Source organism: Myotis yumanensis, unplaced genomic scaffold, assembly GCF_028538775.1.
Source record: "Myotis yumanensis isolate MYYU_CA2020_CCGP unplaced genomic scaffold, mMyoYum1.0.hap1 SCAF_10, whole genome shotgun sequence".
In the NCBI taxonomy this organism is placed as follows: domain Eukaryota; kingdom Metazoa; phylum Chordata; class Mammalia; order Chiroptera; family Vespertilionidae; genus Myotis; species Myotis yumanensis.
In genome coordinates this window covers 34,778,658-34,801,720 of record NW_027223761.1, presented here as the reverse complement: position 1 = coordinate 34,801,720, position 23,063 = coordinate 34,778,658, and the positions used below count along the sequence as shown (strand labels likewise).

General features: G+C 43.8%; 1 protein-coding gene and 1 long non-coding RNA gene across 3 annotated transcripts in view; one reads left to right on the top strand and one right to left on the bottom strand.

Moving 5' to 3' along the window:
- Positions 1 to 23,063, bottom strand: part of LOC139017202 (uncharacterized) — a 425,767-nt gene that overhangs the window by 262,130 nt on the left and 140,574 nt on the right. The gene's annotated exons all lie outside the window — the stretch shown is intronic.
- PARVA (parvin alpha) overlaps positions 1 to 23,063 on the top strand; it is a 141,856-nt gene that overhangs the window by 78,441 nt on the left and 40,352 nt on the right. For both annotated transcript variants that reach the window (XM_070425258.1, XM_070425259.1), the window contains exons 2-4: positions 15,906 to 15,995; positions 16,077 to 16,147; positions 17,606 to 17,708. In XM_070425258.1, the coding sequence (XP_070281359.1) occupies positions 15,906 to 15,995; positions 16,077 to 16,147; positions 17,606 to 17,708 (264 nt within the window). The remainder of the gene's footprint in view (positions 1 to 15,905; positions 15,996 to 16,076; positions 16,148 to 17,605; positions 17,709 to 23,063) is intronic.

Sequence of the window (23,063 nt, the reverse complement as noted above, 5' to 3'; positions counted from 1 at the left end):
ACCTTCCAGTCTCCATAGCAACTATAATATAGTCCTCCAACCTGCCTGGGTACTTTCAGAATGCCACTTGCTCCAAAATGTCCTGCTTGGTAAAGCATTTCATTAGTCTTTTACTTTTCTCTCTTTTCATCGTCTTGTCTCTTGTCATCTGTTTGAAACCCAAGACAAGGGGATAGATCATAATTTCTTAACGTCTCCTCCAACTTTGTTTTAGAGCTCTGTTGGCTTGCCAAAGTCATTCTTGTTTCATTAGATCATCTCTGAGCAGTCCCTCCCTCCCCGGGTGCTGATACGCATGACTCAGGCACACATCGGGAAGCGTGGGGAAGGGTAGACTGACAGATACTGAAGCTGACTTAGGCTTGTCCTCCTAGGCTGGGCAGTGTGTGTGATGTGATCAGCGCTTCATTATAAACCTGGGAGCTAAGTATTATGATTTCCACTCTAGGGGGGAAGGAAAGTCAAATAGGAGGTAGGGCTGGGATTCATCCAAAATCTCCCTTGGATTGGCCAGAGCCCAGGCCAGCCCAGACAGCCTTATCTGGAGTAGGTCCCATCCCAGGAAGACTTCCCGCTTAGAGGAGTCCACTAGGGAACCTTTGCCCAGCCATCCGCCAAACGTGCAGAGCCCTGCTTTTCTTATCCTTCAGTGGCTTTCAGGATGAAATCCACACTTTGTGTGTTCTGGCCCTCGGCTTAACTCTGACACCCCACAGACACATTACTCTACCACAATCTTCTTGAAAGCGTGCCTGTTCTCACATCTCAAGATCTTTTGTACCAGTATGTCTTTCTCCCTCTGCACCTGGTGAACTACTCTTTTAAGAGGCAAAGGAAAGTATCTCCTCTGAGAAGTCCTCCCAGATTTCCACTTCCTGAAGAGTTAAGTGACACTGCTTTGGCTTCCACAGGGTACTCTGCTGTACACTGGGGCTGGGTCTCATTCATCCCTTTGACCCCAGGACCCAGGACCCGGCCTGGCCCAGGAAAGTTGCTCGGGAATGCTGTTGAATGCATACTTAAGCAAATGAGTGAGCGTGTGTGTGGTACCAGCTACTGCACACCTGCTCACATGGTAAAATGTTATCTTCTTTGAAATAGTCTGCCCAGTTTCTGGTGGCCTCTGTCACTCTCTGCTCCTGTTGTGCCTTTTTTTGTCCATAAGTTAAATTATATTCTGGGCCTGAAAGACGCAATGGGAATGAGGCCCCAACGCATTGCCTTGCACATAGTCAAGACTCAGTAATTATCCGGGGAATGGAATCAAATGGGAGACTGTAGAAAGGCAGCTACAGTCAAGTGTCAGGCTTGCAATCAGCGGGACGCCAGACAGGCAGTTAAAGCATCTCTGATTTACTACAATTTCTTTAATAGGTTCTCAGTACAGATTTGCTGTCAACATGGCTTGTTGGTTTTAGAAAAACAAAAACAGGGAGCTGCAGTGGCTCTTGCGGGGCACGATTGACAACGTGTTGCCATGGCTAGTGTGATATTTCCCGAGTTCCCATGATGGGACAGGACTCGGTCATTGCGCTGAGGATATGTAAATTGCAAGCAAAAATGCTTGCAACGAAACGTCCCAGACCCCCATGCTCAGAACCCGAATGTGTCAGTGCTTTCTGTGCTCTCCTTGGCTGCCTCCAGTCCCTTATCCTTCTCTTCCTGAAGCCCAGACCTGCCCGCGTTTGATGCCTGGCTCTGCTCCGGAAGGTAGAGAGGTTTGTTGGCTGTGTGGCATGCTCAGGGGCCAGCACTGCCACGCCATTCATCGATCCAGTAAGGGAGCATCAAGCACGTGTTGTGGGGCGGGTACTGCCGTGCAGAGGTGGGCAAAGCCTCAGTCCTCTTGGAGCTCTCAGAATAATGGAGGAGACAGGTGTTCTTCAGATAGGCACACAGATGTACTAGTATATTGACAGGCGGGAGTAAGTGAGATAGAGAGAGGAACAGAGACCTAGCCACAAAAGGGCCTGGCACCACCTTCTCCATGAATCCCTCCCTGGCCCCTTCTGGCAGCGCAAGGCTAGCTGCGGCTCTCTCGTCACTGGAGCCAGGCCTGTGTTGGCCCTCAGCCCACTGGGACTCTGGGTGTATGTGACTTATTTCCCAGGGCAAGGGTTAGTTCTTTCCTAGAATAGTGCATGGCATACAGCAGGTGCTCAATCAGTGCTCAAGGGTGGGAGGAAGGGAGTGAGCATATTTTACAAGTCCCCATCCCATCAGATGCAGGAGGCTTGGACTTCTTGAGACACTGTGATCATGATGGCGCGGTGATGACCTGGTCCCAAAGCTTCGGCTCTGTCCCCGAGAAGCAGGCGTCTCTGATCCGGAAGGTTGTAGATGACAAGGAATGAACGGAAACCCTCCACCCAGGGCCTCGCCTGTGGCTCGAGCTCAGCACAGGTCACCTCCCTTCCCCTGGCCTCAGAAATTGTGCTCTCATGGAAGCAACCTGCCCACTCACCCCTCCCTGAGGTCCTCTTAGACTGCACCTGAGCAAGTCAGGAGCGAGACTCACATCCTGCTCATCTCCACGTCTCCAGCCTGGGCACGTCAGAGTCAGGACTGAGCAGATGTTTGTTTTGACTGGCACTGACCTAGGGTCATAATGTGAAGAACAGGATTCTGCAGGCCATCCATTCTTGTTTGCTTCTTCTGTGGTGAAGAAGACTATGTTCCCCTCCCAGATTGGTTGCTATCTATGCCTTAACTCCCACCTGCTCTCCTGGGATTTCTCTCCTAGGGGGCGTAGGAGGCAGGGTCCTGGTGCCCCTGAATCTCTAGGTGAACAGCAGATGTGTTTGTACCGCATGTCACACTCCCCGGCCACCTCTTGTTTCAGCCCAGCTATGGTAAACAGTTTGGTGTGCACAGGAGGCTGCCACCTGAACCTGGTGCTTCTACTTCACCGTGGCTCTGGCTTCCAAAGCCCTCTCAGCTGTTACCCAGGGAAGCCTGTGGGAACCTCAACTAACGGGGAGATCTCCTGGGGAAATCACACAGTTCCTCAGAGAGCCCACATGGCGTCTGAGGCTCAGTGGCCCATAGGTGACCAGCCCAGTGACATGCACCCCCTTCATTGGCTTTTCCTATATCTTTGTCACTCACTGTCGCTTCCCCTCCCCTTTTCCCTGGGATTTCTTCTGCTTTCAAAGGACTCCAAACTAAGATACCAGGGAAAGGAGATGGCTGTTAGAATTATCTTCTAGGAAACTTTTCAGGGGCATTTTTAAAACTTTCTAGACTATAGCTTTCTCATCCATGAAAGAGAGACGGTCCTGTGGCCTGACTCTAGTCCCCAGGGGCCCCACATTCTGCACTAGCTGGTCCCATGGCCTGGGCTCTCACTCACCCTTCATAGCTGGCTGATGACTCAACCTTCCAGACGCAGCCGCCTCCCCCCAAGACTGGAAACCACCTAAATGTCCCCGCGTTATGGAACGGTTAAGTAGCATATGTGTGTACCTTCAGGAGAGATTGAGGAAGCCGTTTAAAGTGATATTTTTGATGGCATAAGGAAAGCTAATGAGATTATATAATACAATAAAAGTAGGCCATCTATATAATAAAAGCCTAAGCTACCATTATGGCGGAATGACCAGAACGACCAGTCGCTATGATGCACACTGACCACCAGGGGGCAGACGCTCAATAGAGGAGCTGCCCCCTGGTGGTCAGTACACTCCCACAGAGGGAATGCCACTTAGCCAGAAGCCAGGCTCATGGCTAGCAAGCGCAGCAGCGGTGGTGGGAGCCTCTCCTGCCTCCTGCCTCTGCAGCAGTGCTAAGGAGCAGCGAGTCGAGCAGCAAGGAGCAACAAGCAGGCATGCAGTAAGGAGCAAGGGGTTCTGGACATCCCCCAAGGGGTCCCAGACTGTGAGAGGGTGCAAGCTGGGCTGAGGGGACACCCCTCCCCTGCCACCAGTGCATGAATTTCGTGCACCAGGCCTCTAGCACTATATAATACAATAAAAGTAGGCCATACATGTACCCAGTATGTTAGTGTGTGTGTGTGTGTGTGCATATGCACATATGTGTATAAAATAGAAAAGCTTGTAAGAAAATACAGTATGTTAACATTTTATCTCTAAACAATAGGAAATATTTTTTCTTCATTTTTTTTATATTTTCTCTTTTTTTAATATGTTGGTTTTTGTTTTTTCTTGATTTCAGAAAGGAAGGGAGAGAGAGAGGGAGAGAGAAACATCAATGACAAGAGAGAATCACCGATCAGCTGACTCCTGTATACCCCACACTGGGCATTAAGACCCGAACCCGGGCATGTGCCCTGACCTGGAATCAAACCATGACCTCCTGGTTCATGGATCAATGCTCAACCACATAGCCACACTGGCCGGGCAGTTTTTAATATTTTCAAGGTTCTTTTAAATGAGCATATTTTTCTTTTTCAGTCAGAAAGAAATCAATCCATTATTTTATAATTTATTTTATATTTTTGTTAATCCTCACCCGAGGATATTTTTTCCAGTGATTTTTAGAGAGAGTGGAAGGGAGCAACAGAGGAGGGTGTGGGAGATGCTGAGGCCACCAGAGGGTTAGTGGCGCCCCAGGGACTCTGTACAGCTTCTGCACCTCACTTGCTTTTACCTTTGGATATCACCTGCATCAACTTCTTCATTTCATTCCCTGTGGCTCTTTGACCTTCATGTCTACATCATTATTTCTTCACCCTGAACAGCCTGTCATCTATTTTGCAGTGTTCCAGTGCTGCCTAAAGAGTGCCACATCAAGTACTAGTCCCTCTGTTGCTCCCTCCATCCTGGAGGGGCACTCTGCTCTCAGGACTTGGGTGGAAGTGCTTATATTGCATTGTATTTTGTGCACTCGTCTTTCCCCTCCCCTCCCTTCAACATCTTCCGAGCTTATGGAGTGTTTATCATGTGCCTGACACTGTGCAGGGCTCTGAGGGCCACCACAGGTAGCTGCCCTTCAGGAGCCTCCTGACCCCAGAAAGGAAGGACTTCTTTATCTTCGTAGTCAGAGCTCCTGGCCCACCCCCTGTCACCTGAGGTGTCCATCCATGTTTATGAATGAAAGACAGAAGTAGAGCCAGTTCTACACAGGCTGTCCTGGGTCGCTCATTGTACCCACTTTTCATGTGTAATTAGCCAGCATATCAGATCAAGTTCTGTGGTCTCCATGACTGTTCCAAGTGCTCAGGGGGCATGCAGGCACACAGATGCACATGCATGCCCAACCGTTTGGCGTTTTCTGCTGTCAACTCCCAGGATGGCACATCCACATCACCTGCTTAAGGAGGAGCAGACCTTTAAAACCAAGGAAACGGCCCAGCCAGTGTTGCTCAGTGGTTGAGCACCGACCTATGAACCAGGAGGTTATGGTTCGTTTCCCGGTCAGGGCACATGCCTGGGTTGCAGGCTGGATCCCCGGTGTGGAGCATGTAGGTGGCAGCCGATCAATGATTCTCTCTCATCATTGATAATTCTATTTCTCCTCCCTTCCTCTCTGAAATAAATAAAAATATTTTTTAAAAAAATAAAAACAAGGAAACAGTTTTGGTTCCCACTTTAAAGAGATAATGGGACATGGCATAGCAAAAGCCAAAGAAGAGTGATGTGCTTGGTGATGGACCCTCTGTGCTGTGCAGTGTTTTAGTTAAACTCCCATGGCTTCCTTGAGACCTCTAGCAATGCTCCACTTCAGACTGTTTTGACTGCTCAGAGAGCCAATGGTGCATCCATCTCCCTCCATGCTTACTTTCAATTGGAGGGCAGCTGAATTACATGTTCGGCTGAACAATGAATAAACGTTAAGGAGCCATTTGCTTGGCAGCCTTCCAATTCTACGGAGACTATAAAGCTGACCAAGAGAAAGACGCTCATGGAAACGATAAGACTGAGAACTGTAGATCCTCCTGTCAGCTCCCATCACAACACCAGCCTCTAAATTCCCTTTGTTTGGCTGCACTCCAAGGGCCGGATGTCAGACCCTGGTGACTAAACAGCTGTGTCAAGTAGAGCGGAGTACGGTGAGACCCTGACAGTCCTCTGAGGCCACCACGAGCTGGCTCCCACGTTTCCCTGATGCTCTATATTATGGCTGCTAAAACAAGTATCCTTTTAGTTAAAAGTAATAAAACTCTGGGTTTAAAGGCTGGGATGGAGAGGGTTGGGATTTTGCATTTCTGTTGGCAATCTCACACAGAGAAAAAGTGAACCCACGTGTTGTAGGCAAGAGTGAGTACTGAGAACAGAACCTGTCCCACTAACCAGGAAAGCTGTTAAAGGCAGAATAATGGTCCCCAAATATGTCCAGGTCCCAATCCCTGGAATCTGTGACTATGTTAACTTACATGGGTTAAATTTTGGTTGCTTATCAGCTAACTCTAAAATAGGGAAACTGTCCTGGATTATTCAGGTGGCCCAGGGTACTTAAAAGTGGAAGAGGAGGTCAGAGTAATGCAATGTGAAAAGGATTTGACACCCTCCCCTACCTCATTACTGGCTTGAAGATAAAGGAAGGGGCTACAAGCCAAGGAGTACAGGTGGCCTTTAAAAGCTAGAAAAGGCAAAAAAATGAATCATCCCCTGGAGCCTGCAGAAAGGAGCATAGCCCTGCCAACACCTTCATTTAGCCCAGTGAGACCCACGTAGGACTTTTAACCTATAGAACCATAAGGATAATAAATCTGTGTTGTTTCAAGCCACCAAGTGTGTGGTAATTTGTTACTACAGCAATAGAAAACTAACACAAAAACCCATCAGGGACCATGAATAGACATTGTTTCCTGAGCAGTTACAGAGAAAATCATTACAGAGGCCTCTGTATCTTCAGTGATTCTTGTACTAGTGGGACAAACCCCCTCTTGGGAAAGCAGAAATGACCCTGCCAGACAGGCATCCTTAAGTTCTGAGAAAGCTCTGTCTTCTCATCTCAGCCCTGGAGTCAAACAAAAAAAACCATGCACTTCTTCCTGGAAACCTGGCTTCTCACTTGGACATGAGTACAGCTTGCACTGTAGGGACTTTAAATGGTCTTCGTGCTTTGCCTCTTGTACGAACGCTTCCATAGGGCCCAGCTAATGTTGAATAAATTACCACTTTCTCCTAGTCATGGGAAGGAACATGTGTGTCCCATAAAGTCATGTGTTTCCCCCAGTGAACACTATATTTGGTTGGAAAAAATAGAAAATTTGGGTTGGTTTTTAAAAAGAATAGACTATTTTTGTAATAGTTTTAGATTTACAGGATGGTACAGATGCCCTACACCGGTTTTCCTCTTATTAACATCTTCCATTAGTGTGGTACATTTGCTATACAGCCCATGAACCAGTATTGATATATTATTGACTGAATTCCATAGTTTATTCAGATTTCTTTAGTGTTTTTGGTGTGTGTGTGTGTGTGTGTGTGTGTTTACCTTTTTCTGTTCCAGCATCCCATGTTACACTTGGCTGTGACATTTTCTCAGACTTCCCTTGTTTGTGATGATCTTGAAAGCTTTGAGGAGTACTAAGCAAGTATTTCTTAGGCTGTCCCTCCACTGGAACTTGTCTGATGCTTTTCTCATGATTAGGGTAAGGAAGAAAGAGCACAGAAGTAAGTGCTGTATTCAACATATCACATCAAATCTCATGATTTATGATTGTGGTGTTGTCAGGTTTCTCCACTGTAAAATTTCTGTTGTCCCTCTTTCATATTGTTCTCTGTGGAAGGAAGCCACTATGCAAAACCCGCATTTGAGGAGTGTGGGGTCATGTTCTCCTTCTTAGAGGGCACAGGATCTACATAAATTATTTGGAACTCTACAAAGGAGATATCCCCTATCCCCCATTTATTCATTTAATTGGTCATTTATATCTGTATGGATTCATATTTATTTTGTGGTTTGGGTTATAATCCAATACTTTATTTTGTTGCTTAAATCATTTCAGCTTCTCTACTTTCTGCTTCCAGACTCATCTTGAATATTTCCTGTATATTTTCTCTCCACTTCTAGAATAAGCCATTTTTCTAAGGAGTCCTGGTCCCTTTTATTGGAGAATGGTACTAGGAACTAAGATCTGGGTACTGGGTGTGTTCATTCCTGCTGGAGTGTCATTCCTTTTAGACCCTTTCAGCTGACAGCATGGAAATATATGTGTGCACTAACCTATATATATATATATATATATATATATATATATATACACGTCTTTCAATATTTCAATATGTAATCATCTGTATCTATATTAAGTTAAACATGAGTTCTTATTGATGTCTCCAACTCTAATCCATTACTACATGGATCATCCTAGCCTTCTCCCCTTGCTTCTCTGTAACCTCCCTCTCCAACAGTGAGAAACCTGGTTTCTACCATCTACCAACCAGTTAACTAGAGTGCAGTGCTTATGTGCTGTTCCTTTTGTCTTTGGTCAGACTCCACTCATTTCCAGTAATGCTTATTTGCCATCTATACATCTTCTCTGGTGACATGTTTGTTCAAAGCTTTTGCCCATTTTGTCATTGAGGTGTTTTCTTACTGTTCAGTTTTTAGAGTGTTTGTGTATTTTGCATACAAGTCTTTTTATCAGATACGTGTTTTGTAAATATTTTCTCCTAGTCTATGGCTAGTCTTCTTATTCTCCTAACAATATCTTTTGCAGGGTAGAAATGTTAATGAAGTCCAGCTTACCAACTTTTCTATCATGGATTGTCTTTTTGATGTTGTAGGTAAAAACTCATTGCCAGACCCTAAATAACATAGATTTCTCCTATGCTTTTTTTCCTAGAAATGTTTTAATACTTATACTTAGGTCTGTGACCATTTTGATTTAAATTTTATGAAAAGTGTATGGTTTCTGTCTAGATTAATTTTCTTTCAGATGGACTCCCAATTGTTCTAGCACCATATATTGATAAGACTATTCTTTCTGCATTGAGTTGCCTTTGCTCCTTTGTCAAAGATCAGTTGAATATATTTGTATGGGTTTATTTCTGGGTTCCCTTTTCTGCTTCATTTATCCTTGTGTCTCTTCATTCACCAGTGCTATCTCTAAATAACTGTAGCTTTACAGTAAGTCTTGAAGTCTGTTAGTGTCAGTCCTCCAACTTTGATATTCTTCAATATTGTGTTGACTACTCTGGGTCTTTTGCCTGTTTGTGTAAACTTTAGAATCAGTTTGTCAATATCCAAAAATATCAAATGTGATTTTGACTGGGGTTCCACTGACTCTATAGGTGAGGTTGACTAGAATTAACATCCTAATATTACCATATGCCTTCCAATCCATGAATACAGAATGTCTCTCCACTTATCTAGATCTTCTTTGATTTTTTCATCAGAGTTTTATAATTTCCTGCTATAATTATCCCTGTTTATATTTTGTGTTAGATTTATATCTAATTATTGCATTTGTTGGTGCTACCATAAATGAAATTGTTTTTAATTTCTAATTCCAATTATTCATTTCTGGTGCATAGGAAAACAATTGACTTTTGTATATTAACATTGTATCCTGCAACCTTGCTGTAATTACTTATTACTTATAGGAGTTTGGGTTTTTTGTTCCGTTTTGTTTTGGTCAATTCTTTGGGATTTTCTTTGTAGACAATCATTTAATCCACAAACAAAAATGGTTTTAAATCTTCCGTCCCAATCTTTTATTTTCTTCTCTTGCATTATTATACTAGCTAGAATTTTTTTTTTGTATTTTTAATTTTTTTGTTAATCCTCACCCAAGGGTATTTTTCCATTGATTTTTAGAGAGAGTAGAAGGGAGGGTGAGAGAGAGAAATACCACGTGAAAGAGACAAATCGATTGGTTGCCTCCCGCACACGCCCCAACCAGAACTGGGGATTGAGCCTGTAACCCAAAGTGTGTGCCCTTGACTGGAATCGAACCAGGGACCCTTCAGTTTGCTGGCCAATACTCTTATCCACTGAACTATACAGGCTAGGGCCTAGCTAGAATTTTAGTATGATTTTTCATGAGCATGGTGAGCGGAGATATCTTTGCTTTGCTTCCAATATTAGGGGTAAGCATCCAGTTTCTCACTGTTTATTATGATGTTAATAAAAACTGTAGGTTTTTTAAAAATATACATAGATGTTCTTTCTGGTTGATTTTTCCCATGAAGAAAAACTGTTGGGATTTGCTTACCAGACAATGTAGTTGTCCCTAGCTGCCAAGATCTTCTGGGACCCGGGGGGGGGGGGGTGAGGGGGGGGCCCTTGAGCCATTTAGAAATTAAGTGAGCTTTTAGTAGCTTTCTAGAGGACCAGAAATAAATCATCTGAATCCTGATAAGGATCTAGAGCAGACTACATATCTCACTGGGGCCCACTTGCCCTGAAGGAGAAAAAACATCCCAGCTATTCTCTTGCCCTCCCTTGGTATGTTGTTTGTTTTGTCTATAGACACAGGGAGCACGGTTCAAGAGTGCTGGGGAACAGATGAATTCAAAACCCTTGACACTCTGGACCCCACCTACTTATTTGCCCCTCTGTTCCTTACCGTCCTATTTCCTCCCTACATTCCCAGTGTTCAGACATAATCACCACTCTTTTTAACACTTGCCCTGTTTGTGCACACTTCTTTTTTCACACATGATGTGCCTCTTGTGGGGCATCTGTGTCAGATGAAAATTGACATTTTTCCAAGTTCAATTCAAATATCCCCCTTCCTGGGAATCCATCCTGGTCTTCCCCATCCAGCATTAGCCAGCCTTGTTCCTCCGGAACTCCCACAGCCCTCCTGTCTCTCACCCCTGAGTGCAGTGTCCTGCATGCTGTGTTTATGTGCCTGCTTCTCCCACCTGTGAGCAGCTTGAGGCAGGCCCATGCCAGATCCTTACACCCTTATCCCCCTTGCTGGCACAGGGTCTGCTTTAGAGGAGGGTGCCCAGAAATGTTTATTGGTTGAATGAATGAAATTACTGGCCTTGCATAAATGGACCCTTCCATACTTTTAGGAATCTGTCCATTCTTCTCTCCATCCTTGATTTCTGCCTGGTGTTCTTTGAGTTCCTCTTGTTTCTGGAGTGTGAGAGATGCCTACAGCTGTTCTGTTTTTCATGGAAAAAAAAGGAAAGGGAAATTATCATTCACTGCAGACCTACTGTGTTCATCCATCCACTTTATCATCCTGGTATCTCATAAATCAGTTAGGGAGTTTAGGATCTAGTTACCAGAAAACGCCAACTCAACTGGCTTAAACAATAAGGGAACTTACATACTTCTTCTAACAAGACATACAGCTAGGGTGGCTTTAGAGATGGTGGCTTAACTGTATCAAGAAAAACCCCTTCTTTCTATCTTTCTTCTCCGCCAACTTTAACTTAATGAGTTTTCCTTTGGGCTGACTCACCTCATGGCTACAAATTGGCTGCAGCAAATCCAGGCTTACCATCCTGATGCAATACTGGTTAGGAGAAAGATACTTTCTCTCCCTTGGGCCTCTCTGTAAAGTGGAGGGAAAAAATTCTAGAAGCTTCTAGAAACTTCCTCTCAAAGCTTATTTACCAGAATTTTGCGGTCACAAGACAATGCTTGAGCTATCACTGCTGAGGGAATTAAGATGATCGTGATCAGTATAAACCAACCAGGATCTCACCTAGAGGCATAGGAGGGAGGGGTAGATGCTGAAACAACACGAGTGTTCTTTCAGCAGGGGGGAAAAATAAAATAAATATTGAGGAGGAAACCAGCAGTGTCAACTACACCGTTTTTCATAGTGAATTAGTTTATGCCGAATTTCAGGGAGGTTCAGTCACTTACATACCGTCCCGCAGCTGATAAAAATAGAAGTCGGATTCAAATCTAGCTCTTTAAAACTCCAAAGCCCATCTATGTACTTTTTTCTGCTGCGCAGCTGGACCCAGAGTCAAACTTCACTTCCCAGAAAAGCCCAAGCCCCCTTCCTCGTGGTGAGCGCCTCAGGAGTGGAGGCAATCGCCCTGCTCTCCCCAGCCGACCTTCCGCTGGGCATTTAATCTGTTTATTAAGTTATGACTAATGGTGCTGCGAGACACCGAGGGCTGCACATTCAGACCTAGTTTTAGATTGTTAGAGGAGGTTCAGGGGATAAACATCATGTTCATATTCTGTGCCGAGAAAATTCAATTGCAGCTCTTTCTCTTTCAGAGCGCGGGATTGGCGAGGGGCGTCTGCTGGGTCCTGCTTGGGTTTAATAGAAATGAAACCTCCAAGGCAGGCGGGCTGTTTTGGGAAAGTGGCCGCTAATGCGGCCCCTTGGGGCGGGGGCCAGGCCTGAACCGGGCAGTTTGCATATTCACTTTTACAAACAGTTGGCTCCGAGTCAGCAGTTAATGGGATGGGAATGATGTTCCTGTACCGAATCATTTCCTGAAAAAAACATTTCCAGTTGCAAACATATCTCAGCCTTTCTTCTTGCGTTTGTTTTGTCTCTGGGAGTGAATTAAAGAGTCAGGGCAGAGGGGAGCGTTTCTGACGGGGGATTTTTATCTGAAATCATTTTTAACAATGATCTCCAAGTAAAAGAGATCCCGTTCAGACCGACCTTTTATTGCATTTCTGGGCACACTTTAGAGGTATAGATGTCTCCATTTTCACCAAGTGGCTCTGGCTGTACAACAGTTTTGGGACACATGCGGCTTTTCTCTCCTTCTAAAACCTAAGCTGGAAATGCTGGCCCAGGAATGTGCACACGTGCACACATGTACACACAGGCACACATACACACATGCACACACCGGGTCAGGCCAAAAATTTTGTAGGTTTTTCCTGAGGACAAGCTGGAATCCTTTTTGTATCCTATCTACTGCTTTGGCAAATTATGCTTCAACCCATAACCTGGGCAATTGAAGGGTGGTCTTAATTTACAGTTTTGATTATTCATTTATTCAACAAGTAGTTCTTGAATGCTCACTGCACATGAGGTATTGTTTTAAGTAATAAGAATAACATATATTTACATAGATCTTACCAGATACCCAGAGAGTCTAGTAAATATGTTACATATATTAACTCATTTAGTCTTCTCAACAACCCTATGGGGTAGGCAATCTTATCATTCTTGTTTTTCTGATAAGGAAACTCAGTATAAGAGGTTGATGAACTTGCCCAAGGTCACATACAGTTGCTAGTAAGTGATCTTGGATTTTAACCTAGGGAGTCTGGCTTCTCTTTGGGGAATCTAACAGTGGGCAAAAGAGAAAAAGTGCCAGGCTTCCCACAGCTTATCTTCTGATGGGAGAGGTAGCTAACAGATCTGTAACTAATAATGATTTCAGGTCATATTGAGAGCTTGAAGCAAATAAAACATGAGCGGGAGGCAGTGGGCTAGTCAGAGGGTTTTCTAGGTCTTAGGAGTTGGAGTTTTCTTTTGAGTATGACAGGAAGTCTTAAAGCAGGAGAGTGTCTGGCCCTATTTACCTCTTTATGTATCATTCTGACTGTGTAATTGGAAGTAGATGGGGTAGGGCTGAGGGGGGGATATGCATTAGAAAGCAGTAGACCTGTGGTGGTTCTGGTTGTCCAGGTGAGAGATAAGGATGGCCTGAACCAGGATGATGGTGGTGGTGCTGGTGAGCACCAGTTGGAATTGGGTCCTGGTTTGGAGGTGGAGCCCATAAAACAGCGGTTCTCAACCTGTGGGTCGCAACCCCTTTGGCGGTCGAACGACCCTTTCACAGGGGTCACCTAAGACCATCCTGCATATCAAATATTTACATTACGATTCATAACAGTAGCAACATTACAGTTATGAAGTAGCAATGAAAATAATTTTATGGTTGGGTCACAACATGAGGAACTGTACTTAAAGGGCCAGAAGGTTGAGAACCACTGCAAAACTTGCCAATGTATTAGACGCAAAAGGTGAGGGGGGAAATGTTGTTACAGATGACTCTTTTTTTGGCTTAAACCATTGTATACATGCTGGGGCTACTTACTGAGGAGGGTAAGAGCAGGGGAAGAACAGTGTTGTGGAGGTGGGGGTGAGGTTATTGAAAATCAGAGTTCTGTCTGGGATGGCTAAATTTGAGACCTCTGCTAATAGAAAAAAGAAGACATCCAGTAAGCTTGTGGCTCAGGGTCAGGCCTAGGCAGGAGATTTAAATGCAGACATCAGCATTTAGATGTATGGGATCATCTAGGACATTGCTGTCCACTCCTGTGATGATGGAAATCTACATCTGTGCTATTCAGTATGGTCATCACCAGCTCCATGTGGGCCATTGAGCACTTTAAATGTGATAGGTACAACTAAGAGATTCAATTAAAAAATTATTTTTATTCATTTCAGAGAGGAAGGGAGAGGGAGAGAGAAATAAGAAATATCAATGATGAGAGAGAATCCTTGATCAGCTGCCTCCTACATGCCCCACACTGAGGATTGAGCCCACAACCTGGGCATGTCCCCTGACCAGGACCTCCTGGTTCATAGGCCAATACTCAACCACTGAGCCACGCCAACCGGGCAAAGAAACTAAATTTTTAATTCATCTGCATTGAAAGAGCCGCATGTGGCCAACCCCTCCCATATTGGACAGCACAAACCTGGGGAAGAATGTAGGTAGAGAAGGTCCTGGCCAGTAACAAGCCGTTTCTTCCCTGTCCAGTAGGTGCAGCCTCTCACCCGCATAAAGCGTGACTTTATTTTCACTTCCCATTCTCGCACAGCAGTGCTTATTAAGTGATGGAAATCTTGCTGCTTTGTGAGAAACAGCCTAGAAAAGAAGCAAACTGCCAGTCCTGGGGGGAATAGAAGATATTATAGAAGTCTACGGAAACAGTTCTCTAGAAAGCAAATACAACCCTTTACCTATAGAATCACTTCGGTCTTGAAGGTACCGCTTATATTTTTCATCATGTTTTATGGGGGAGACTTTTATAGGGTAATGGGTGTCTGTGAATTTGGAGATTCAAGATGGTGACTGGCTGATATCCCACATAAATGTCAAGGCCCCACGGCCACGGGATGAAATGCCAGCTTTATAATGCAAGTTAGTCTCTTTGGGGTAGAGTGCCTTTGTTAGGCAATCTCGTTCTCCATCCAACTGCAACCATCAGTGAGTTTGCTAATATGAAAGAACTCTTTGTAAGTGGCTGCCTTGTGCTCAAGAGTTCTTGCAAGTGCATACTGGCAATCGGTGAGGCCAGAGTCAATAAAAAATAAAATAAAATGGAAAGATGGGACATGGCTTCTATTAAGGCTGATTGCAGCTGCCATATTAGTTCTTGAAGAACCTTTTGCTGACCGACACTTTGAGAGATAATGTGTTTTTGTGTGTGTGGTTGATTGGTAAAAAGTAATTATCCAAACTGGAATTGAATAGAGAGGTGAGAGGATTTAAGTCACTGATTTTAGGAGAGATGGATCCTAGGGCCCTCAGCTCCTTAGAGCTTGAAGGGGTAAGACCAGAGCCTAGGGAAGAGGCTGGACTGAGACTTTCTCATAGCAACTGGAAGGGGTGAAGTAGGACAATCAGAAAAATACTTGGAGATGCCAAATCAGGAGAGAAGGTTGAGCCGAGGATGGAGATGGCGTACAGCATAAAGGCAGCCTTCACGTGGTGATCTCCTTCATCCAGTCAACAGGTATCAGGCTCCCACAGCAAGCCCTCTGAAGGAGGGGCGGCAGGACACCAAAGGCAGACACTTAAGAAAGACTTCCCTGCCCACCTCGCCTTCACTTATTCTGAGATTGTTTCTGAGAGGAGGCAGAGACCTCCCAACTTCCTCCAAGGAAAGGGAAGGGGGTGACAGCTGGACAATTTGAGCTATGAGGGACAATTCAGTCCTTTTAGCAAGGAGAGCTGGGGGATTGACTGCAGGCTGAGGCACCGCTGTGACCAAACCTTTGTGGTTTTGTTTGTCAATATCAATATCCAACACGTTTGTCAGATCCACCCCCCTGTCGCCGGCGGCTGTGACATGACTGTGCTTTCTTCTCCTTACAGTGTCCGAGCTTCAGGAGGAGGGCATGAACGCCATCAACCTGCCCCTCAGCCCCATCCCCTTCGAGCTGGACCCGGAGGACACCATGCTGGGTAACTGGGTCTCTTGTTCTCTGGGGTAGCCTGATGCCTCCCAGTGGAGCCACCCGCACTGACCCCCTTTTCTTTTTAAAGAGGAGAATGAAGTGCGAACAATGGTGGATCCAAACTCGCGCAGCGACCCCAAACTCCAAGAACTGATGAAGGTAAGAAGACATCAGGGCTCCAGTTGTCTCCCAGACACAACAGGTGTCTATAGACCACCCACCCCGCGTAGGCACCACGTGAGCCACTGCTGGGAGAATAAAGTCACGTCAGTGCCTGCCTGTAGGCAGCTCATGGTCCAGTAAGTGGACATCGAAGATTTAACAGAAGTGGGACAAATACCCAATGAGTCATGCTGATAATGAGGATCAGAGAAGCTAGTGCAAATAAGCTCACATTTGCCAGGGTCTTAGTCCACACACTCCTTTCACTGCTTTTATTAAGGACCCTCAAAAGCTCCTTGTGAAGTAGGAATTAGTTGTCAGCCCCCATTTCACAGAGGAGAAAACTGAGTCTCAGAGAAGCCAACTGGTTTATGGTCACAGCTGAGTGGGAGGAGATGTAATGCAAACAGAAATATATGGTATTAAATGAAATACTGTGCCTAACATTTGGCATGTAGGCACCCCTCAAAATGTTCATTTCATTCCCCCTTCCAATTTCCCATCCCATATTTTTCTTCTTCAACTTCTCCAACTTTCAGTTGAAACAAGACCAATAGGCACTGGGTGCCAGAGTGGTTCATTCAAACTGCAAATCTGAACATATTTTCCCGCTCAAAAACCTGTCTGCAGTTTCCCAACTGCAGGTTGAAGCTCACACTCCTGGGGTGGTATTTGGGGTCTCCATTGCTCTAGCTGCCCCTTCAACCTTAGACTGTCCCCTGCCTGGCCACACATGGACACCAGACCTGCTCCTGGTGGCCCCCCATACACGCCATGCTTGCTTCCAGCTCACCCACTGCCCTGCCTTTGCTTATGCAGTCCCCTTTAACCAGACACCTCTACTTCCTCTTCAGATTACGGTCAAAGTGGGTTCATGTCCTCCAGGATGCCTCCTATAAACCCTAGTGTTGTTGCTCAGCCCCTCTGGGTGCTGCTATGGTCTCTACATTTGGTTCTGTCATTGTAGTCACCCTATGACACTTCTCTGTCTCCTTCACTATATATGGAGTTTCTTGGAGTTAGATTGATTGTTCCATCATTGTACCCTCAGGATCCATCACAGACTGTGACATACAGGGGGCATTAATAAATGCTGGGTGGGTGATGGAGAGAGAGAAGTGAGGAACACACAGAGGGCCATAGTTAGTGGGTAAAGCTGGGTTTCAACTCCAAAGCCCATACTTGGCTCAGTACAAAGCCACACAGCCGAACACTGACTGTTGCTTGCCATTAGGGTAAGGAGCACTGGTATCACCAGCACTGGAAGGGCTTACACCCGAGAATTAGCAGGGCCATTGTGGCTCACCCTTGCGGCTGCTTGTCCACATATTGGGTTGTGTGAATAGCTCTGCTGCTTTCAAGACCAGAAGTTCATTTAAATTGTATGTGTCCAGGATAAGAAAGCTCGTCTATAAGAAAATACCTTATGGCTCTTCTCTTATTTTTTCTCTCTAGGTATTAATTGACTGGATTAATGACGTGCTGGTTGGAGAAAGAATCATTGTGAAAGACCTGGCTGAAGATTTATATGACGGACAAGTCCTGCAGAAGCTGTTTGGTAAGAGGAGAGTTGACTGTTGCGGTGGATCTTTAATAGCAGGCGGATGGACCCCCTACTCCTGGTTAGAAGGAGTTGTTCTCAGTTCCCAGTGGTTCACCTGCAATGGAATAGGAATGTGTACAGTGTGGAATAACAGACCAGTGGAGCTTTTAGATGTCTCCTCAAAATCGGTTTTACATGAATGAATGGCAAAGGGAGGCTCAATGACCAGATGGGGCTGCTGCCTCCCCCTCTCTGCCCCCCCAGCAGTCAAGGTCCTCCACTGAGTAGATGAAAAGATTTCACTATATACTGGAAAACATGCCTCACCCTCTCCACAAAACTGCATTTGTGGCCTCTGTAGATATATTCACGTGTGTCTGGGTGTGTGTATGTGTTTATATACCTCTGTCACCTATGAGTGGGTGTGTCCAGCACATGTGTATGGACCTTTGTGATCTATGGGTCTGTGTGTGTGCCTCTGTGACTTATGGGTGTGTGTGTGTGTCCCTGTGCGTGCCCTTCTCTAGGTTGGGTGCAAGTGTGTGGGACTACGTGCCTGTGTGATCAGTTTCAGTGTCTGTCACCTCTGTGAAGGTGTGTATCCCTGTATAGGTTCATGGCTATTCATGTGAAAATTTAAGGCCGTGGGAGAGGGAAAGGAGAATTCAGGGGTGATCTTAGTGTTGAAAAGACAAATTGAACTTGAATGTATTTGGACTTCCCCTCACTGTTCTCCATTTTTTTCTCTTGTCCAAACCTCTGCCCTGAGTTCTAGACTTTCATGCTTAATTGTCCACCAGACACCTGCACACATGGTTCTCTTCCACCTCAGAGATTTGGACAAGAGAAAATAATTATTAAATTAGAGTTGTACATTTGGGGGAAGAATACCACCGAAGTGATGTTTCCTTCTCATTGTATCATATCAGGGAGGACATGATGTTAACATCATATTATTAGTGGTGTTCACCTTAATCATTTGATTAAAATGGTGTCTGCCAGATTTCTTCACTAAAACGTTACTATTTTTCTCTTCGTAATTAATTTATTTGGGAGGAGATAGGTTAAGACTTGCACAGATCTTGTTTCTTTTTAAACTTCTTTCACTAATTTCAATTGGTGGAGCAGGCCTGCCTCAATTAATACTGTGATGGTCTAGTGAGGATTTTCTGTTTTCCTTATTCCTTCTACATTTATTAGTTGGAATTCTTATGTAAGGAAACACTGTCCTCTATTCCCCAGTTACTTATTTATGTCAGTGTGGACACAAGGATGCTTATTTTATTTTATTTTATTTTTTTTTAAAATATATTTTATTGAATTTTCCACAGAGAAGAAGGGAGAGGGACAGAGACCTAGAAACATCGATGAGAGAGATCGATCAGCTGCCTCCTGCACAGCCCCCAGTAGGGACGTGCCCGCAACCCAGGTACATGCCCCTGACCGGAATCGAACCTGGGACCCTTGAGTCCGCAGGCCGACGCTCAATCCACTGAGCCAAACCGGTTCGGCAAGGATGCTTATTTTATACTACACATTATAATCCAATACCATCGTTATTCATTTTTGCTGATATACTTCCAGTTTTGACCGTTGGGGGCTCTTTCAGGTTGGCTCCTGCACACTTTCGACATGCTGCCTCCTTTTTTTTTTCTTAGCACTTTCTGGCATCATAAGATATACCAGGCTCATCTTCTGTTTTTCTTACTCTGGCCCTGGAATCAACCACTTCTCCAAGAAGCCCTGATTTCTTTTATTAGATATGTATTTAGAAATCAACATCTGGGCATATTAGTGAGAGGTGGCTTTTTTTAAGTACAGTTGATATACAGAATTATTAGTTTCAGGTGTCCAGTATATGAGGTGATCATCCCATCTGAAATCTAGTACCCACCTACACCATACTGTGATTACAATACTAGAGGCCCGGTGCATGAAATTTGTGCACAGGAACGGGGGTCCTCAGCCCGGCCTGCACCCTCTCCAATCCAGGACCCCTCGGGGGATGTCTGACTGCCGGTTTAGGCCCGATCCCGCAGTCCAGGCCTAGGGACCCCACTGGGCCGGCCACAGCTGCAGGCGCCTGGGACCACGGGCAGCTTCGACCAGGTCTGGCTTTGTTAGGAAGGACGTCCGGTCTAATTAACATATTACCCTTTTATTAGTATAGATTATTGACTCTATTCCCTAGGCTGTACCGTTTATTTCTGTAACTGCCAATTTGTACTTCTTAATCCCTTTCACCTTTTTGACCCAAACTCTCTTCCATAGGGCAACCACCAATTTGTTCTCTGAGTCTGCTTCTATTTTCATTTTGTTTTTAGATTTTCACATATAAGTGAAATCATATGGTGCTTGTCTTTCTCTAAATTATTTCACTTTCCTTAATACCCTCTAGGTCCATCCATGTTGTCACAAATGTAAGATTTCATGCTTTTTTATAACTGAGTAATATTCCATTGGACATACATATATATTTTTTGGAATAGTTTGTGAAGGATAGGTATTAATTCTTCTTTGGATGTTTGTTAAAATTCACTTGTGAAGCCGTCTGATCCAGGTCTTTTGTTTTTTGGGAGTTTTTTAAATTACTGATTGGATTTTGTTATTAATTATCAGTCTGTTCAGATTGTTTCTTTCTGATTCAGTCTTGGAAGCTTGTGTGTTTCTAGGATTTATCAATTTCTTTCAAATTGTCCAATTTGTTGGCATATTTGTTCATAGTATTATAATTCTTTGTATTTCTGTGGTGTTAGTTGTCACTACTCCTCTTATTTCTGGTCTCATCTATTTGGGCCCTCTCTCCTTTCTTCTTTATGAGTCTGGCTAAAAGTTAATCAGTTGTGTTTATCTTTTCAATGAACCAGCTCTTGGTTTGATTGATCTTTTCTGTTGTTTCTTCAGACTATTTTGTTTCTTTCTACTTTGATCTTTATTTTTTCTTTACTTCCATTCATTTTGGGCTTTGTTATTTTTCTAGTGCCTTTTGGTGTAAGATTAGTTTGTTAATTCAAGATTTTTATTGTTTCTTTAGGTAGGTCTTCATTGCTATGAATTTCCTTCTTAGAACTGATTTCTCTATGTCCCATAGATTTTGGGTGGTTGTGTGTTTTCATTTTAATTTGTCTCAAGATATTTTTTTGATTTTCCCCTCCTTGATTTCATTGTAATTGATTTCTAGTTCCATGTTATTGTAATAGGAGAGGATGTTTGCTATGACTTTAAATTTATTAAATTTATTGAGACATTTTGTGTCCTAACATGTGGTCTGTCCTGGAAAATGTTCCATATGCACTTGAAAAGAATGTATATTCTGCTGTTTTTGGTTGAAATGTTCTAAAAATACCAATTATGTACATCTGGTCTAATGTGTCATTAAGTCCACTGTTTCTTTTTGATTTTCTATCTGGATTATGTATCCATTGATGTCAATAGGGTGTTAAAGTCCCCTCTATTACTGTGGATGTCTCCCTTTATATCTGTCAATATTTGCTTTATACATTTAGGTGCTCCTACATTGGGTGCGTAAATGTTTATAAGAGTTTTATCCTCTTGTTGGATTAATCCCATTCTCATTATGAAATGCCCTTTTTTGTCTATTGTTACAGCCTTTGGTTTAAAGTCCATTTTACTTCATATAAGTATTGTTGCCCCAGCTTTTTTTCATTTATGTTTGCATGAAATGTATTTTTGCATCCCTTTACTTTCAGTCTGTGTCTGCTTTTAATTTAAAGTGGGTCTCTTGTAGGCAGCATATGTACAGGTCTTGTTTCTCTATCCATTCAGCCACCTGTGTCTTTTGATTGGAGCATTTAGTACATTTACATTTAAAGTGATTATTGATAGGTATGTACTTATTGCCACTTTTGTAGTTCTCTTTTCCTTTCTTATGGTCTTGTATGACTTTCTATAGTGTTATGTTTAGATTCCTTTCTCTTTATTTCTTAATTATATCATTTTGGTTGTTAGTTACCATGTGCTTCCCATATACCACACTATGTTTACAGCAGTCTATTTTAAGTTGATGGTTGCTTTAGTCCGAACACATTCTAAAATCACTACAATTTTTACTCACGCCCTCCATATTTGTTTTCGTCATTCTTTTTTATTTCTTTTGTTTGTGGGCAGCCCTTACTTTATTTTTGTAATTACAAATGATCTTTCTGCTTTTGTTTTTTAATCTTTGTACTAGCTTTAGCCATTGCTTTTACCGTTTGCCTGTCAGTGGGAATATTTTTCTCTCTGCTTCTTAAAGAAGTCCCTTTGTTTATGGTGATGAACTCTTAAGTTATTCTTTTCTGATAAAGTCTTTATCTCGCCTTTGATTTTAAATGATAGCCTAGTTATCTTGGTTTTAGGTGTTTTCCTTTCATCCCTTTGAATATTTCATGCCATTTCCTTTTGGCCTACAGTTTCTGTTGAGAAATCAGCTGACAGTCTCATGGGAGTTCCCTTGTATGTTACTATTTGCCTCTTGCTACTTGTAAGATGCAATCTTTATCTTTGACCTTTGGCATTTTAACTATAATGTGTCTTGATGTAGGCCTCTTTGGGTTCATCTTGTTCAGGGCTCTGTGCCTCCTGGACTAGTAGGTCTATTTTGTTCATTAGGTTGGGGAAATTTTCAGTCATTATTTCTTCAAATAGGTTTTGAATCCCTTGCACTCTCCCTTCTCCTTCTGGTAACCCTATGATGTTATCCCAAAGGTCCTTAAACTGTCCTCATTTAAAAAAAAAATTTGCTTTTGGTTGTTTCCCACTATCTTTTCTTACAAAGTGCTGATTTGATCCTCTGCTTCATCGAATCTGCTGTTGATTCCACCTAATGCATTCTTCATTTTTAAGTGCTACTTTTTATATTTTCTATCTCTTTTTGAAGTTCTCACTAAGTTCATCTATTTTTTCCCTAAATGCATTGAACATTTTTTTTTTTATAACTAGTGTTTTATGTATTAGGTAGATAGCTACATCTCCTATCTTGGAAGAGTGGCTTTATGTAGTAGGTGTCCAGTGGGACATAGTATTTCTTGTCTCCTGATCCAGGTGCTCCAAGGTATCCCTTGTGTGGGTTGTGTGTGCCCTCCTGCCATATTTCAGCCTTTATTGACATTGGCACCTCAGTGTGGTTGATCCTCAGGCTGACAGGCTAATAGTGCTGACTATAGTGGCTGAGCTGATGTGCGGGAGGCTGACCCCACAGAGCAGGAGTCACTTTAGCAGGGCTCTTGTGCCAAGCTAATCTGCCCTTTAGGTGTGTCGTTTGTGGAGCTGGTTGGGTGTTGCTATGATGCAGTCTAAAGCCAGCCACCAGGTCTGTTGGTTCTGGAGCCTCTTGGGAGGGGCTCCATTGCAGGTCAAGGTCAGCCGCTG